This window comes from Cyprinodon tularosa, unplaced genomic scaffold, assembly GCF_016077235.1.
Source record: "Cyprinodon tularosa strain WSP-4 unplaced genomic scaffold, ASM1607723v1 ctg120, whole genome shotgun sequence".
Lineage (NCBI taxonomy): Eukaryota > Metazoa > Chordata > Actinopteri > Cyprinodontiformes > Cyprinodontidae > Cyprinodon > Cyprinodon tularosa.
Genome location: NW_024038004.1, coordinates 295003 through 312779, shown reverse-complemented (window position 1 = coordinate 312779; position 17777 = coordinate 295003). Strand labels below are relative to the sequence as shown.

The 17777-nt window shown below is 37.2% G+C and overlaps 1 protein-coding gene across 12 annotated transcripts in view; it reads left to right on the top strand.

The window, feature by feature from the left end:
• ralgapa1 (Ral GTPase activating protein catalytic subunit alpha 1) overlaps positions 1–17777 on the top strand; it is an 88376-nt gene that overhangs the window by 3392 nt on the left and 67207 nt on the right. For 7 of the 12 annotated variants that reach the window (XR_005279581.1, XM_038272415.1, XM_038272430.1 and 4 more), the window contains exons 2-18: positions 5979–6089; positions 6187–6236; positions 8065–8122; positions 8323–8366; positions 8464–8641; positions 8751–8866; positions 9187–9325; positions 9433–9641; positions 10564–10875; positions 12672–12851; positions 12952–13023; positions 13112–13260; positions 13612–13735; positions 14093–14239; positions 14320–14410; positions 14996–15160; positions 15660–15806. Coding sequence is in view for 11 of the 12 variants with exons in the window: in XM_038272415.1 (XP_038128343.1) it covers positions 5979–6089; positions 6187–6236; positions 8065–8122; positions 8323–8366; positions 8464–8641; positions 8751–8866; positions 9187–9325; positions 9433–9641; positions 10564–10875; positions 12672–12851; positions 12952–13023; positions 13112–13260; positions 13612–13735; positions 14093–14239; positions 14320–14410; positions 14996–15160; positions 15660–15806 (2292 nt within the window). In the remaining variant the exon portion in view is untranslated. The remainder of the gene's footprint in view (positions 1–5978; positions 6090–6186; positions 6237–8064; positions 8123–8322; positions 8367–8463; positions 8642–8750; positions 8867–9186; positions 9326–9432; positions 9642–10563; positions 10876–12671; positions 12852–12951; positions 13024–13111; positions 13261–13611; positions 13736–14092; positions 14240–14319; positions 14411–14995; positions 15161–15659; positions 15807–17777) is intronic. The other 5 variants (XM_038272441.1, XM_038272479.1, XM_038272472.1 and 2 more) reach the window with 2 other exon arrangements.

Genomic DNA, 17777 nt, shown 5'->3' with positions numbered 1-17777 from the left:
CAAGTTAACTAAGATGCATGAAAGATTCTGGTAAGCTAAAAATGAAAAAAAAAAAACAGCATCAAAAGATTTCAAACTTAAAAGATATTAGCTAGCTTATGCCGGTATGAGCTCTTCATCTCTAAAGCAGAGCTCAGAAAATCTTTTGAGGAAGCCCATTTCAGCCACTTGCGTACGGGATCCTGTTCCTTTGGGCATCATCTGTATCTCAGCATCAAAGGCAGATGATTGAACTCAGATAATGCAGTGAAATAGGTGGGTTATGTTTGCATCTTCACATTTTTACAATCTCGCAAAATCGGTCAAAATAAATGATGAGGTTAGTGCTGGTTTTTAAAACAAGTCTATTAATTGTCCTTTATGATAAACTAGTCGAACCCACATGACACTACAAGCAATTAGTGCTGCAAAAGTTTGTCATATCATAAATTTAAAGATTCTGATTTTAAAAGATTATACTAAGGTTGTTTTTGTCTGTACTTAAACATCATGAAATTGATTGTAACAAAAAAACTATTCATTGACATCTGTTGGGTGTGATTTGGGTTATTCAAAGTGTCAGGGTTTACTACCAATGAAGTGTCTGTCCATCCTCCACTCCCTCCCACAGAGAGGCTCTGTCCGCAGCAAGAAAAATGTGGGCCTATTTGACAAACTTAGACCTCTTTGTTGGATAGAGGGTCCAACCATGAAACCTACCACATTGGAAACCTGATGTCAGCGGTTTGAAGATTCCTCCATGTGGTGGCTTAATGTGGACAGCCTAAACTGCTTAACCAGATAGACATTGTGCTTCTAAACTAGATACTACAATAGCTGTGTATAGAATGCTGTTGTGCAGAAACCTTTGATTTCTAGATTTCAAATAAACTTTTCTATAGCTTACTTTATACAACAGTGTCTTACAAAGGTTGTGAAAATAGCAGATCTAGTTCAACACATCACACTGGTTAAAATAGCTGACAGACAAGCTGACAAAATGTACAATAATAAATGGGTGGTTTTAGATATACAAGGTTTCCATCCCCATGAAAACACTTCCTGATCTACTATGAATTTTGTATTACACACAGATCAATAAAATATTAATTACTTCAAAAAACCAAAGAAAAAAAAATCTTCTTTCCACTTTGTTAATTTTGGCTTTATTTCTAAGAATCTGCCCCTTGGTTATTGCTGCTATTGGTCAAAGTAGAGTTAAATTCCTAGGGGTCTTAAAGGAATAGTACACCCAAAACATGATTAGCCTTCATTTTCTACTCACCCCCATGCTGAACAAAACTCTGGAGTACTTTTTTGATATCTCAAATGCATCTGGAGATCTACCAATCCTATACACTACTGTTTATGCTCTAAAAACATTCTAAATGACTTCGTTTCGAGTAAATTATGGACGCTACCCACTCAGGACACTTGGAATACATTGGACGAGCAGTATGGAGGAATATTGACACGTTTTTTGTGGACTTTTATGGACCTTTCTGCCTCGGGCACCATAGACCTCCATTATTTGAAAGTCAGCAGACAGCAAGAAGCCTCCCAGATCTCCAGATGCATTTGAGATATCAAAAAAGTACTCCAGAGTGTTGTTCAGCATGAGGGTGAGTAGAAAATAAAGGCTAATCATGTTTTGGGTGTACTATTCCTTTAATAAAAAAAATACACAGACAACATAAACAATTTCCACATAATGCCATGGCAATCCAGACTTAAATTTCACGAACTAAAATGTTGAAATATTTAAATGAAAAAGAAAATGTTTTATTGACAATACAAGGAAACAATTAAATCATATTTGAATGTAATGAAACAAGATATGAGAGAGCAGGATAATTTACCTTTTTAACAGTAAGCAGTATTTGCTTTGGATATAATTTAGGGATTCCTTTTGGTAGAAATTAAAGAAGGTTTTGCATCACCTCTTTTTAGCTCAAAGAAATAAAATCTTGATCGGTAGACAAAGGGAATTTTATGCTTGGCAGAGGATGATCAGCCACATACAGTTTATTAAGTAGGGAGGGCAGGAAGAGCCATACTGCTGAGATCGAAACATCAGTGTAAAGCGTAAAGTGCAAACTCGGAGATATGTGTGCTCAAAGACAGATATGTGGTCATGCAGAATGTGCTCTGCTGCACGCCAGGTTGGTGGGCGTGACCAAACAGAAATCAGCAGTACAGCTGATACCTCTTGGCTTTTGACTGTCAGTTTACCGCACAATGGTACATTTTAAATCTCTGACAGACCACTTACTATCGTTTTCATCCAGTCTCGTCCCATCGTCGAAAACTCACATCCATCAGGAGTCATGTTTTCATCATCAAAGATCCATGTTTAGCTTGTTAGTTGTCGTTATGTTCATGAAAAAAGGAGCATCACTTAAATTATTTTGTCATCGTTGACGTAAACAGAACTGGTTTTAGGCTCCAAACATCTGCATCTTCATCATAGTTTAAAATAGCAATAAACAAAGTTTGTAGCTCCTTTTTGTTTCTGTGGTGGTGCCTTCTAAATCATTGGGAAAATTGGAGAAAACTTTGTCAAACTAAGTATGCTCTACTTCCAAGATTTATGCTGTCAGCAAAGGCCTCAATATTATATTCAACATTTGATTAAGTTATCCAAAGAAAGCTCCGGGTTAATAAAGCTTTACTTGTTTCATCTGGCATGTTGAGTGTTGGGTTCTATTCTATTATTAGAAATCAAATTCTAAAATAGATGAAGAGTCAGCTGCAGTGTTGATAAAGGTTTTGTTTAATGTCAGCAGCAGAAGATAAGCTTCTTAGCCAGGCCACCAAGAGCTTAAAAGGGAAATATCTCTTTTGACACTGATGTGAGTTTCACTTTCTGTTGTCATATAAGCAAAAATCAAAAACTTGCCCCTACATTGGCTCTGTGAACTTCAGCAGAATATCCTGCAGCCAGCCAGAATTGTTTAATTGATTCCTAAGGAATCACAGAAATGCAAACGACAAAAAGTCAAAATACTGCAGCGTTGTAATGTCAAGCGAATTAGCAGAAGTCAAATATAACACTTTTGTTTGTGTTTGTCAGGACTAGTTCCTGTTTGAGAATGTAATGTACAATCTTTTAGAAGGTGGTTTAAAAACATTTACCATATCTTTTTGTCAATACATTTCTTAGATCTCTCTGAGAATCACCTCTCTCTGCCTCAGTCAGCATATAAACAGTCTCACTGCGTTTATTGCTGTGTTTCTGATTTCATTAGATGTAGATCTCATTATGTTGTGAATATAGGCCTATGAACACTCTCTATCTGTTCTGGTTTGAGATGCTGCACAGACACAGTGATTGGGGCTTTGCTTGCGCCGCTGGCTTTTAATAAAAAAAAAATAATTTTTCATAACCTGTCAAGTCAAATGTGGGAAATTGTTTTCATTTGTGTATAGCAGAGAGACAAAAGTGAAAAAAATCTGCACAGATCTGCCCACCCTGCCTAGACAGAGCCTCTTTCTACGCAGTGTGACATGGAAAAAAGTTTTAAAAGTCGTACGCAAGCGGTGTGTTCAGGCCTTTATACTATGTGAGGTTTTCTCCCTGTTCTGGCTGTTTGGTGATATTTATGTGCTAAATAACAGGATGTCTCTTGATGTATACATTTTTAAACCCTCACTAGTAGTAGCTGCTGCTCGCTCACCATGTTTTCCATTTCCGTTACAAATTTTCCTTGGTGCTCCATGCATTGGAATTTCCACTCGGTGCCTGGGTGAAGGGGTGTGGAAGCCCAAAATGATGTAATGAAAATGTATGATAGAAATGCCACAATGATAAAGGGGAACGCCGTTTTTTTTTTTTTTTTACATTGGGCCCTTGATTTTACGCTATTAAATCATGTTCTACTCACCGATATGAGTTTCGTGTCATTTGGAGCTTTTCTGAAGATATTCTGTTAGGTTATATCCAAATAACGTCTTACTATGGGCAAACGACTTTAAGGCACAAACTAAACTGTTCATAATTTATAATTTATGGTATGCCAGCATTCATAACATGTAGGTGAATCACTGTCCCCCCAGATATATTTCTTATATTTCTATATATCTTTTAAAAACAAAACAGAGTGTGTATGACATCACATATGACATATTCAATTCATCAAATGAAACATAAACCTAAGAAATGTTTGTAGGCATCTATTCTAATATAAATGCAATGAAAAAAAAAAAGCTACAGCAAAGTTATAAATGTAAATACTGCACTCAAGTATGCCACTGGAAATGTGTGTGCCAAGACACTCAAATGGGACGCTCACATAGTGTGCTATTTTTATTTTTGACAGTGCTGATAGCTTCTCATGGCGTTGGTTTTTCTCCAGATGTACTGTAATTTTAATTGAATTTTGATTAATTTAGATAGGTGCAGTTGCCATGTTTTGATAGTACCCTAGATGCTACAGAATCAGATTCCCTTAATATTATAGAAGTAGGCTACAATTGCATTTTGACAAATGCAATGTATGAGATGCATCCAAGATTAAACAATTAACAAAACAAATAGTAAAATACATGATGAATACATAACAGAAAAAAATGCGATACAACACCTATGTGGTTATTGCACTATATTTATGCCACTATCTAGCCTGTTTGTTTTGGGTGTATGGTTTGTCCAATAAGTGCAGTAATGGCCCTGGCATAAAAAACTGTAATTCAACGTGTCCTGTCATTTATTGTCCTTAAGCTTCTACCAGAGGATAGTACAAAGATGAGATGGATTCTTGAGTGGGTTAAGTGCATTTTCCTGAGGCAGTAGGAACATTACAGACATAAAGACATCGGAGAGCGGACTAATGATCTTCCAGGCTGTAGTGGTAAACCTGGAAAGTTTTGTTGTCCAGCCGTGCAGTTAGCATACCATACACACAGAAATTGTCCGTTTGTAAAATTGTTTAAACTTAAAAGTGTTTGACAGATTAACAAAATGTGAACTAACAGACTCATAACCAATTTTAGCATTCCTGCTCCTCAAATTTGTTTTAAAGCACGGGTCTCAAACACATTCAATAAAGGGTGCTTTGGCTGAAGGTTTTTCATTCTAAGCAGAAGCACGAAAGATCACCCGTTTCATCGAACCTTAACTTGAACTGTTAGAGGCAGTCTGGGTAAGATAGAGTTAATAAAAATAAAAACACAAACTAACTCCATACCATAGCTGATCATGAAAGTGGCAGGTGCCACTGCCATTGCTCCAGTGCCGTGGCAGGTCATGGAAATCGGTGGCAGGCCATCTAGGACCTGCTCCGGTGCCGTGGCAGGTGCCACTGTCACAATTTGCACCTGTACTTGCTGGAATACAAAGAAGATTGAATTTATTCCAAGTATAAACAAACTAGCTAACGTCAAAGAGATAGCAACCTATCACAGCGTGTTATCTCTAACCCTAACCCTCAGTGGTTGGTAAGAGTAGCTTCGTTAATACTTGAAAAACGAGGAACATGGTATTTAGGTCAAGATGATGTAAAGAAGCTTAAAGCAGAGTTAGGATAATATCGCTTAGCTTGTACTTTGTGGTAAAGAAGAGAGGGGAAGGTATTTCACCTCTAGACAGTTGGTAAAACACCATCAGCAGGGATAATAGTATTCTCTCAACGTGACTGGGTTAAAAGTCATACCTTACTTTTTCCTGTTTTCATTTTATTATATTCCAAATGACTTAAGTATGAATCATGACTTAAAACTAGCATATCCTGTATACAATAATTGTGTCCTATATGCCTGATAAAGCCTTTGGGACTCCCAGAGTGTGCATCATGTTCCTGGGTGGAGGAATAGTTCCATCCTGAACTCATTACCTCTTTGAATTTTTGCCGGTCAGTTAGAAGGAAACTGAGTGAAGCATAGTGAGCATTGTTCCATACATTAACAAGCTTATAAACTACACGGCCAAGCGTCTTTGTTTGCTTCCTTAATGTGTCTTCTTGTTAAATCAAGCCCTCATTTGACCTGTTTCTTTTTGACAGAAAACTCAGAAGCTCCAGATCTGAAACAGTTCTTTGACGTGTACTACTCCCATATCTACTATGTCTTCTTTGAAAACTTTGTCACCATTGAGGTCAGCCTCAAGCAAAAAGGTCAGCTTTACCATTATTGTTAGCAGCACTGTTTATCCTCAATTAGCCTTTTACTTTGATCGTTTTTTTCTTCCTATGCTCTTCTTTTTTTTTAAAGGACATAAGTCTCAAAGAGAGGAACTGGACTCCATCCTCTTCATCTTTGAGGTACAAGTACTGAAAAAGTATAACTGTATCAACAGATTGTGTTGGGTTTGTTGCAGTGGCGGCTGGTGGAGTTTTCTCCAGGCGGGGCTGTATATTCAAAACGGACGTATACAAAAACCAATCAAACGTATACTAAGTTACCACTCCAGTATATTCATATGAATGCCAAAAACATAAAAACACTTTATAAAAACAAAACATAATTTCATGTACAGGTTTACTTTTTGAACATAAATTTTGCCCTTTTGAGGCTTTATGAAAGGCAGATCGGTGTTCTGCATGGTCCAATATGTCACAGACCTAAAAAAATAATGTACCAGTTTAATAATGGAGAAGCTATTAGTCAGCTTTATATTTTTTAAATATGTAAACACTATTTTATTCTGAGAATGTGTTAATTTAAGAGCAACTATGCAAATAAACAAACATCTAGAAAAAGTACACTGTACTATATTATTTTCCATGTGAATCCCACATTGTTCATGCTTCTTTGCCCTTTCTAAAAAGTGCTGTAAATCAGAATACAGCATTAGCCTCGCTACATGCAGTTAGCCAAGCCTTCTTCCTATAAATTCTGGTATAGCTTTCTTGGTGTAAAATAATACCTATGTACAATTTTGTAGTGAATAAATTTATATCTTGCATCCCTTGTAGCCCCTCCCACATTTGAAATAATATTTTCCCACACAGCTTTCTCAATGTCTGTATCAAGATCTTTCTGCCAGATCAATTTTAAATTTTCAGACATTTTGCTCTGGATTCTTGACATTTTGTTATAGAAGACAGAGACATAGTTTCAGTGTAAAATAGGTGGAGCATTAAAAAACTCCTGCATCACATTATCCTCTTCATTCTCTCTTCTCAAACCAAAAACAGATCCTACTGAACTTCTCAACTGTAGATACCTCCAAAAATTCCCCTATGTCAGTTAAGTTAAATTGTTGTTTAAGTTCTTCAAAAGACCTAAATGTCTGATCTCTATATAGATCTTAGACAGTACGTATGCTCCTCTCCAACTAAGTTGGCCATAAAACACCTTTTTACCTATGCAGATGGAAGGCTTATTCCATATAGAAGAGTAGCATTGTTTATATTGTGAAATACCTAACATTTTATGCACCCATGCCCATCGTGAATGTTCCAAAATTAAATTAGCCTCCCATCTTATTCATCTCAAAGGCAATATTATATAATTCCACGTTTGGGAGGGCCATTTACATCAATACTCTATGAGGCAAATAGTTTTTGAAGCTTAATTCTTGGCCTTTTCCCATCCACAAAATCTCTGTGATTAGCTTGATATAATGCTTGAAAATGGTATTAGAAATCTGTACTCGTATCATCATAGAGATGTAATTAAATTGAGTGGAGACTATCATTTTAATTACACTGTTTTTTTGTTATTTGAGAAATTAATAAGAATTACAATTTGTAAAATTGTGGAGCAGTGTTTGATTGCTTACTCTACATCTGTTATATTTTATGCTGAATGCATTTAAACGGTGTCAGTTGTAAGAGGTTTATGCATGGATCTAGTAGCAGTAAATGTTAATACTTAAAAAGATAATCAACATTGTGATGAAGAAATGTGGGTTTATTGACATCATTGTGACATTTAACAATAATGTAACAGTTTGAATTTTACCAAATATCACGCTTTTACTATTTAAAGAATAATGAAGTTAAAATAAGTCAATGCTTGGCTATATCTTAGATTTACGTCACCATTAAGTTAAAAACGTATTGTTTAACCTTATATATGACCAAAATATTGAGAAAAGTTTTGAAGATTGAAATTTTGCTATTTTTATTTATTTATTTGTTTTAGAAAATCCTTCAGCTCCTACCAGAGAGAATCCAGAGTCGGTGGCAGTTCCACAGCATCGGTAAAGCCTCCTTTTTCCTAAAATGGTTCACTCCAAATGTTTTTCTCTGTCAAGGATTGTTTTAGTTCCACATCTGTTACAATTAAAAAGCATACTTGAGCAACTGTTTTGTTTTTAACTTTTTTTCTTTTCCTTTTGTCTAAGCTATTTCTGTAAAGTAAATATACAAGTTAAGTTAATAAATCCCATTTCTCTCTTAGGTCTAACTCTGAAGAAGCTGCTGCATACTGGAAACTCTCTTAAGGTAATATAACATGAAAGGAAGATTTTCAATATCTTGATTCTCTTATAATCTGTTTGTTGATTTTAATTTTTTCTCCTTATTATTCTCTGACACTCAGATCCGTCGGGAAGGCGTGCGTCTCTTCTTGCTCTGGATGCAAGCACTTCAGAGCAACGCCGAACATGAGCAGCTCTGCATGTTTGCATGTTTAATTCCTGGTTTTCCTGCCCCTCTCTTACGTGGGACCCCACGCACCCTGGACACCCTGATCAACCCTCCACTGAGCCTCACGGAGAGTTAGTAGAACTAAAGCACCCACAAACACCCAGCTTGGGTTCAAACTCCAAGTCTATTATGTTGATTCGTTAAATGGTGCTTTAATATTCTTCTTTTTCTTTTCTGCAGCTCAGGTGATCCCTGAAGAAATCACACCACTGGTCGCTCCGCAGTCTGGTGATAAGAACCAGGATGACCTCACTGCCTACTTTCTTGAAGCTCTGCTAAAATACATGGTAAACCAGGTATTATCAATTTTCTTACTAACATATTTACCAAACACACACGATCCCCTTGATAATGCTGCCATGCTTTACTAATACCACTAATGTAAAACCCTACGGATAACCGGGGCTTGGTGATCACGCAGATTTTAAGGCGAATTGCATCCCCCCAGCTTGTCATTTCTTTGATTGCTGCCTTCAGCCACATGTGTGCAAACATTCACACACTGATAAGCTTCTCCCTCTGGCACAATGGTGCTCTTCTCTGCTGGTTCCTTTTTCACAGAGACTGATTTCTCTTTATAACACAAGGTTTTATTGTGTTTGTGTGTATCGACCAGGCAAAGTCTCTAGAGTGGCGGTGTAAGGAGAACCATGAACGTGGCTTCAGCTTCCTCTTTGGCCACTTTAGGAAGTTTTACCTTCCTCACATATTTCCAAACTTCGCCATGGAAACAAGCCTATACAACCCCATTTTGGGTCAGTACTGTTACTCTATGAAGATTTTGTTCTCACATGAAATAAAGTGACTATGAATGGTTTATGTGTTTTGCTAAAGCAAAATTAAAGCAGTTTTCTCTCTCTAGATGTTCCTACGATGCGTCCAAAGCCCTATTACAGTGTGGTGCGCAGAGAGCAGGATGGTGGCGAGACGGTGTACTGCACCAAGGAGAGCTTCCTTCAGGCCAGAGTCATCTTTATCCGTTGGCTCGTTTCCTTCTGGTTGGAACCACGACCCAACACCCAAACACACATCCCAGGAACAGAAGGCGAGAATGTCCCTAAGAACATACAGGTACAATATTCTCTGACTGTAGAGATTTGATAAAAAAAAAAAAAAAAGTTTCCAAGTTTGAATTTATGGGGAAATTTTTGTTCAGATCTACTTTCAAATACCTAACGAGACTCTAACTCAACCATTGCTTGCCAACTAAGCTTATGGTATTATTCTGAGTTTTCTGGTGTTTGACCCATATTTTGCAGATTTCGTCAATCTCATTTATGTCTGTTTTAAGCCCCATTATTACAATTGTGTTGCTTAACTAGAGAGAGTAGGGCTGCACTGAGCCAAGCTATGCAACATTCAGAGAGTGCTGTGCCTTACAGCCCTATGAAGTAAAAAAAAAAAAAACAGGTTCATGTCCACATAGACAGAGGAAATGCTAACTGTATCTTAATATCCAAGCTTTAAACTTATATTTTTAAAAACAAAAAAAGTTTTTTTGTTATTTTAAAATACCTTAATGCATATGTTAAAGCCAGGAGCGTGTGTCAGCCATTCCAGAAGTGTTTGTGTTAGCCCTCTTATCCTGTCTAAAACTTGTATTGATGTGTTTTTGGGATTATTTCCATCTTTGATTCTCTCTAAGCTCCTTGTCTTTCCTGGTGATTCGCTTTTTGTGTCATTGAGAAAGTGTTCTGCATGCAAGGAAAAGTTGCCGTTTTCATTCATGAACAGCAAACAGCAGTTTATAGGCATTAGATTAATTTAGAGCTGGCATTCAAGAATTTTCAGCAACATTTTTTTTAAAAGATTAAAGGTGATTGCTTATATTTGAACCTCTTGGTATTTATTTTCCCGATCTTATTGTTTCTGTGTAACCTGCAAAAAGAAAAACTTAAAGAAGCCTAAAACTAATAGGATCTGTGCAGAAGATGAGAGCATGTCTACTTCTCATAGGATCAGTCCTTTAACTGTTATTAATCATCTTACTCAGCGAGCTGCAGCTGGATTGGCTGCTCGCTCAGCCGGCAGCTCAGATGATGGCGGTGGAGGGAGTCGGTCCGAGAGCCACTTAGAAGGAAGCGGGAGTTCATTGGGGCTAGCTGGAAGCAGCATGGGAGGACCGGGGAATGGAGGAGAGCCCGAACAGAGCCACTCAAACACATCAACGTTAACAGAGAGGGAGCCCAGCTCCTCCTCTCTCTGTTCCATGGACGAGGAGCAGCTGACAGACATGGAGGTGGTGAGGAGAGTCCTGACCAGCTCCAGAACCAACGTCAACTTCATCATAGAGATCTTCAGACAGGTGAAGGAAAATATATCAGCAGTAATTAATTTAAACATATTCAGTTTGTGTGGGTATACATGGATGCTTTTCTCGCTCATATTCAATTATTGGAACAGCTGTGAAGAAATTTTCCCTTTTTTGTTCTTATTTGTTCAATTTTTATTTTATGGACATATTTTCAGAGCTTCCAGAATAAAACTGTATGATAGTAGTGACCCTGATGGTTCAAGTCAGAGTCGAGTCACAGATTTGAATAGGTCAAACCTGGCTTGAATGTATCACAAACGACTCATAAGTGATATAAAATATATTGATTGTCTCCTCATATCATTAACGTTTTAAGGATAGCTCACTTTGACTTGTTAAAGACTTGAAATGTAAACCTTAGGACTTTGACGTCATTCTGGGCCTATTAGTCTTATCTTGTGACTTTGGACGTGACTTGAAAGACTTGTCATTTGGGGCGTAACGACTCGCTCCCATCTCTGACAGGAACTGACTTAAAAAAAGTAAACAGAAAAAAAATAGTGTTACATCTGCCTTCCTTTCTGTGACTTGCATTTCAGGATTTTGTATGTTGTGTCCTTATAATGCTAATTTGGGCATAATAAGAATTAAAGCGGCAAACAATACCTCCCATAGGCCCTGTGGTCAGCCTTAACTGTCTAATTTTTTTTATTTATTTATTTATTTTTATCAGGATCTAAAATTATACATTGAATTAAAAGATTCTATAGTTTATATGACAAAGATTATGTAAAAATGTGACAGTGTCTGTGAAAAACCAAATACTTTCCAGAATTCCAGAAAGAGAGCTGCAGGTAGAAATCTTTTAAGAAACACATTTAGGAAAGAAGCAATTTTGCTGCTCTGAATCATAAAGTTTGATGCAAAAGGTCAATCAACGGTTGAAAACCTTACAGACAGCTGCCAATCTTCCCCATCATTTAGATTGCAAGTAAAATAAAAAAATAAATAAAAAAAAGATCTAGAGAGTTCCAGGTCGGAATATAAAAGGCTTCATTTAGATGGGAAAGATGATTATTTGGTTTTGGGTTGCCTGCATTATTCCTTTTTCTAGCGCCCCTTTCTTGAAAAAAAAAAAAAGAACTTGTGCCATTTTTTATTAAAGTTAGTTTGAAAAAGGTATAGTAGATTAGATTCTTTTTCCAGGTGGATCATCAAAATAAGTGGTCCACCAAATTGTCTATCATTCTGGTAATATGTTTACATAAGGCCGTCCTACGTGCTCGTCCCCATTTTCACTTATTGGTGGAGAGTCTGACATAGTGGAAAAATTGCCAATCTTCTTTTGGACAGTAAGCTTGTAATGAGCAATGCAAACAGCAACTTTAAAACAGAGCTGGGAGATGGGCTCGTGCATGCTCTTGCAAAAGTTTAATAAGTGTTCCCTTTCTGGAGTGGGTTGTGCATATGCATTTTTATTTTATTTTTTTAAGGGGAGAGGGTGGGTCTTTTAAAACATTCGTGAAAATCCTCCATTATACCTTTAAAGAAGGGAAACCTGGGCTTTGGATCCTAAGGGCTAGAACAGAAAGGTGGATGGACACATCAGAAGAGAAAAATTGCAGTGTTTATTGCATGTGAACCCAGCACACTTCCTCAAACTGTGTTTTCTTTGTTTACATTAGGCCTGGTTACACACAGGGGGAAGTAAATGCTGTTTCTAAGTGAAATGTGTAAAACAAAAAATGCCACAGCTTGTATAAGCTTTTGTTGTGGTATTTAATGTACCAGATACTGATGGTTGGTTAATTATTTAGGTTTCTAAAAGGAATTTTTGATATATGCAGGGATTTCTCCTTCCCATTTGCGAGGCAGCTGCGATGCGAAAAGTGGTCCGTGTTTACCAAGAGTGGATTTCTATTGAGGACAAGCCGGTGTTTATGAAAGAGCCAGACGAAGGTCCGTACCCCATTCCTGCTGCTACCAGTCTGGATACAGGGTCTCAGCTGGGAGACAAGGAGGACGAGGTGGGGACATTCTTCTGAACAAAAATTTAAGTCAATCAAAAATATTTGTATTTGAAAATATAGGTTAAATAATGAATTCATGCTTTTTTTTTTACTTCAGGGAATAAATAAAGAGATTGATAGCGAATTGCTGGAATACAGTGTTCACGCTGGAGTCCAAACAACACTGCAGGTAGGATTCTTCCCACACTTTGCTCTGATGGACAGTCAAGTGGCTACTGTCATGTTTGTAATTTTTCCAAACATGTTTCTTTTTTCAGGTCTTTATCACTCACTCCTCCAACGTTTTCCTGCTGGAACCGGCCAATGACATCAAGCTCCTGTTAGAGGAACATGTCGACATGTGCAAACGAGTCCTGAACATCTACCGCAGCCTCGTCATGCATGAAACTATGGACCAGAAAACATGGTATAAAAACAAGAGGAGACCACAGTATAACCTGATGAATGGCTATCAGGAAAGATGGCTGGAAAATAATTTTCTATCCTTGATTTCTGTGTTTTATTTATTGTTTTTAATCATACATACAAATGTGCAGCTTGTATCTGGGTTACTGCTCACTGAAAGCTTAAAAAAAATCTGAACCTTTCTCCCTAGATGATGTTATTCAGACTAACAGAGGGAAATTGCACCTTACTTAAGATCCATCAGTTATTACTATATAGAAACATAAAAACGAATGCTTAGTAGGGTCTCATTGTGTCTCATTCAGCTACTATTAGATTTTTTTTATTTTAGGAAATAACCTTGTCATTGTAGGGAGCAGATCTTACTGGTTCTGCTGCAGGTGACAGAATCTGTCATGAAAAGACCACCGTCCATCATGCCTCAAGTCAAGAAAAGTAACACGCTGTCAGGCCGATTAGCTGGACCTATTTTTCAGGTAAATAACTGACATTATTGTTAAGTTTCTGTTTTCTCTGTCCCAACAAAACATTAAAGAAACATCTTGGTTAACTACTACAGCCAAGCTGCTTTAAATGAAGCTTTAAAATATATTTGTTTAGAATTTGCTTTGACTGTTTTATCTAAACTATATTATTTTTTATTCCAACTTTTCTTTCATTTTCTTATTAATCATTTATTTTATTTTTTTTTTCTCCTAACAATTGTATTTCTTAAATAAACACTGTTGCAAATGTTTTTCTTTAGTAACTAAATATAAATATGCAACTTTAAAACCTTTAACCGCTGGTTTTATGTTTTTATTTTGTGTTTCCATCTCCTTTTTTCTGGGCAGACTTTAATAGTTGCCTGGATTAAGGGCAACTTGAACGTATATATCAGCAGAGAACTTTGGGACGACCTCCTTTGTGTCCTTTCCTCTCTAACATGCTGGGAAGAGCTGGTTACTGAGTGGTCACTCACCATGGAGACCCTCACTAAGGTATGGAAGCTTTCTGCCTTAAATATCGCCAGCATTCTTGGTTCTATGTGAACTAAATGAATGATGCGTCTGTGTCCCAGGTTTTGGCCAGGAACCTGTACAGTGTGGATCTGAACGAGCTGCCTCTGGACAAACTCAGTGAACAAAAGCAGAAGAAGCATAAAGGAAAAGGTTATTGAACCTTTAAATCTCTAATGTATTGTGATGCAAGCTGGGTTTATCTCTTCACTTTGAAAATACTCTATTTACACGTATTAAATTATCTTCCGTTCGTTTTATGACAAAAGAACAAAGGGACATTTGAGGCATGTCACCCCGTACTGTGCCAAAACACAACAATAATGACAAAGTTATTAAAAACCTTGAAATTCTAGTAGATAACATGAGATGTTGTGCTTGAAAAATGCTACAACTTAAAATTGTATCTGACAAACAAGCCTAAAGAGGTGTTAAACAGGAAATTTAAGAAAAAAAAGATGCTTGCCTTTCAAATATGCATCCCCTGAGCACAATGCTGCCATCACCATGTATCCCTCTTTACTAATAATTGTGACAGATTTCGTTGGTTGCATTGGATCTTATTTTAATTCAAATATACATCTCACTTTTTAGAATTTGATTGTAAGAAATTTTGAATTTTTACTTTCCTTTAACTTCACCATATGGGAGCAGTTTCCGGTTGTAGTTTTTTTAAGACAAAGCGTAAGTATACTTTTAGAATCTACTCTAGGTTATTGCCATTTGTTCATCCTACAGCTATCGGTACAGAGGGCCAGCGGCAGGCTGTGGATCGGTCCTTCTCTAAAGGCTGGAGCAGAGACCAACCAGGTCAGGCAGCTGCCATGCGCCAGCGGAGCGCCACCACGGCCGGCTCACCAGGCATCGAAAAAGCAAGGAGTATTGTGCGTCAGAAGACTGTAGGTCAGTATTATCGCTGTTTGAAGTGCCCCTCATTTTATTCTACTCACCCAAGCTCAGCTTCCTAAAGCCGAACTTATTCTAACCGAGTCTTTTGGTTGACATCTCCTTTAAGGATGCTAATTTGTTTTTTTTAAGTGTTTCTTGCAAGAAGCTTAGTGTTCCTGTTTGTGAAGTTACCACCAGTCTCTCACTGTTTGGTTGTGTTTTCTGCAGAGCTAAACCTGATTAGGTCCTTCTGATCTTCAATGTTTCTGTCCTTTTAATCTATCCACAAACCCTCTCACTGAGTTAATTTCTCTCCTTCCACCTTATTTTAGTGTTAAATCTGTCTTTTCTTTTCCTCCATCCAACATTCCCTTAACCTTCCCTTTTTCTCTGTCTGCTCTCTTCTTTCCATCTGTTTGCTCTCACCTCTTCACTTGACTCCTCACTACAACAATACTCTTCTTTCTCTTTCTCCTTCCTTTTTTTTCCCTGACTTCTTTTCCAACTTCTTCAGCCCTGCGTAGCTGTTCTACGGGGGACTCTCTACTGTCCTCAGCCTTTATTCGCAGTGCTAAGAGTGCTCCTGCTCTGGCTCCGCCTCTTCCTGTCCTCCTCCACCACCACCACCCTTTTCTACCCCCTCTTGCCGACCATCTGGCAGGTACACTCTCTTTGCACTACCTGACCTCCTGCTGCATGGAAGCTATGATTACTTCATGTATGACTGTCACTGTTAAATTATTTTGTTGTTAGTTTGCATGCTTTCAATTGTTTTTGTTGTAAGCAAAAACTTCAATATTAATCGGCATGGAAGCAGGGAATGTGGGGCATCACTGATTCTTTCAGAGTTTGTGAACTCAGTTGATTCTGTTTGTAAAAATTGCACTAGTTTACATTCAAAGAAAGCAAAGCCCAGGTCACAACAGTTAAGTCTGAATTTTTAATCTAATGCGTTGTATTATTTCGTTGTTGGCCTCAGTTATCGCCCCTGTACCAAAGAGATCATGTAGAATAGATTCATAATAAATAAACTATTTATATGCACTGGAACAGAACCTGCAATTGACAAGTCCCTTGATTAATTAATATATTTTTCTTTTTTAAAAATTAAGCTGTTCCACTTTTAGCTTCAGTCATATTGAGATAAATCACTGTATTTTGGTGCCACATCTGAGTATTCCAGCGTTGTAAATGACTCTTTGGTTCACTTATTATATCAAACAATGAACACCTTTCTCTCCAAGAGCACACAAAACTGGATTAAATGTGTTCAGGGTTTCAGGAGGTAACTGTGTTTAAAAACACAGTTTTTGCAGTTCACGTTATGTACATTTAAAGTCTAAAGACCCTAATTCTAAAAGTTTCAGCTTAACCAGCGTCTTTGCTGATATGCTTTGAGAGGAAATTACAAATGTTAGTCAAAGGACCTTTATGCTTTTAAAAAATTAGTGTAATGGCCCTCTAAGCTGAAATACTTTGGCAAAACCCCTGATTGTTAATTATCTCTCTTGTTTTACTCATCATGCAAATATCAATTGCCTAAAAATTACCAACATAGGCCACTTCCAATATTAATTTGAATATATCACAAATCACTATTCTTTGTTTTCAGACTTTTAGTTATAGCAATATGAGCCATATAAAATAAGTGTGTACTGAATTAAAGAAATACATAATTCTATGATTATTTTTATTCTGTAATGCTACATTGAAACGGGACGCTCTTTGGACAGCAAAAAAAGTGCCTGCTGTTTCATGTTACATTAAGGTCAGATGTGCCTCAAGAGCATCTTTGATGCTCCTGAAGGATGTTCAGATAAGTGTGTCCAGATGCATCTGATGCTTCTACTGCTCCTTTGTTGCAGCTGGAAGTAGATGTTAACATTTTTCAAGTATGTGCTACAAACTGCAGGCACCAGAATCATAAAAGACTAAAAACCTGCCTACTCCATAATGGGGGCTTCTGCTACTTGATAGAACGGCATCAGAATAAACCTAATACGTTTGCACAGACCTTTTAAATGGACTCAGAAGGGTTTTAAGGAGAATCTTTTGTTAAAGAGGAACTAAATCGATAAATGGCACCTGGAAGCATTTTTAAAAAAGTATTCTCCTACATCTCATGAAAAAACTTTTACTCACCTTGTGTTTGAAAATACATTTTTAATAAATCTTCAGCTTTTTTTCTGTATAGGAAACATTTGGCATTTAAAATTTAGCGTCTTAGATGGAAACTAAATGCAATCTGAAGGCATTTTTGCTACAGAAAGGCATTTCGACATTTTAGCAGCCTCTGTCTCTGATAGAGATCTCTAAGCATGGAACTGGACATACCTGTTCTCCTGACTTCTTGCCTGTAACCCATCTTCCTGCTTGAACTGTTCACACGTCTCCCCATGTCGTTTAACTTTGCACCACCTTTGTTATGTGTTATTTATAATTGATAGTTATTTCTTACAGATTGCCTACGTTCTTGATGATAGTTTTAAGCATGTCGTTGGTTTCTTATGTGAATTACTGCTACCACAATTGTCTTATGTTTTCTAGAAAACAGAGATCATACATTTTGTGGCAGATTTCTGATAGAAAATTCCTGTTTCTTATCGATTGGTGTAAGGAGCGGTAATTACAA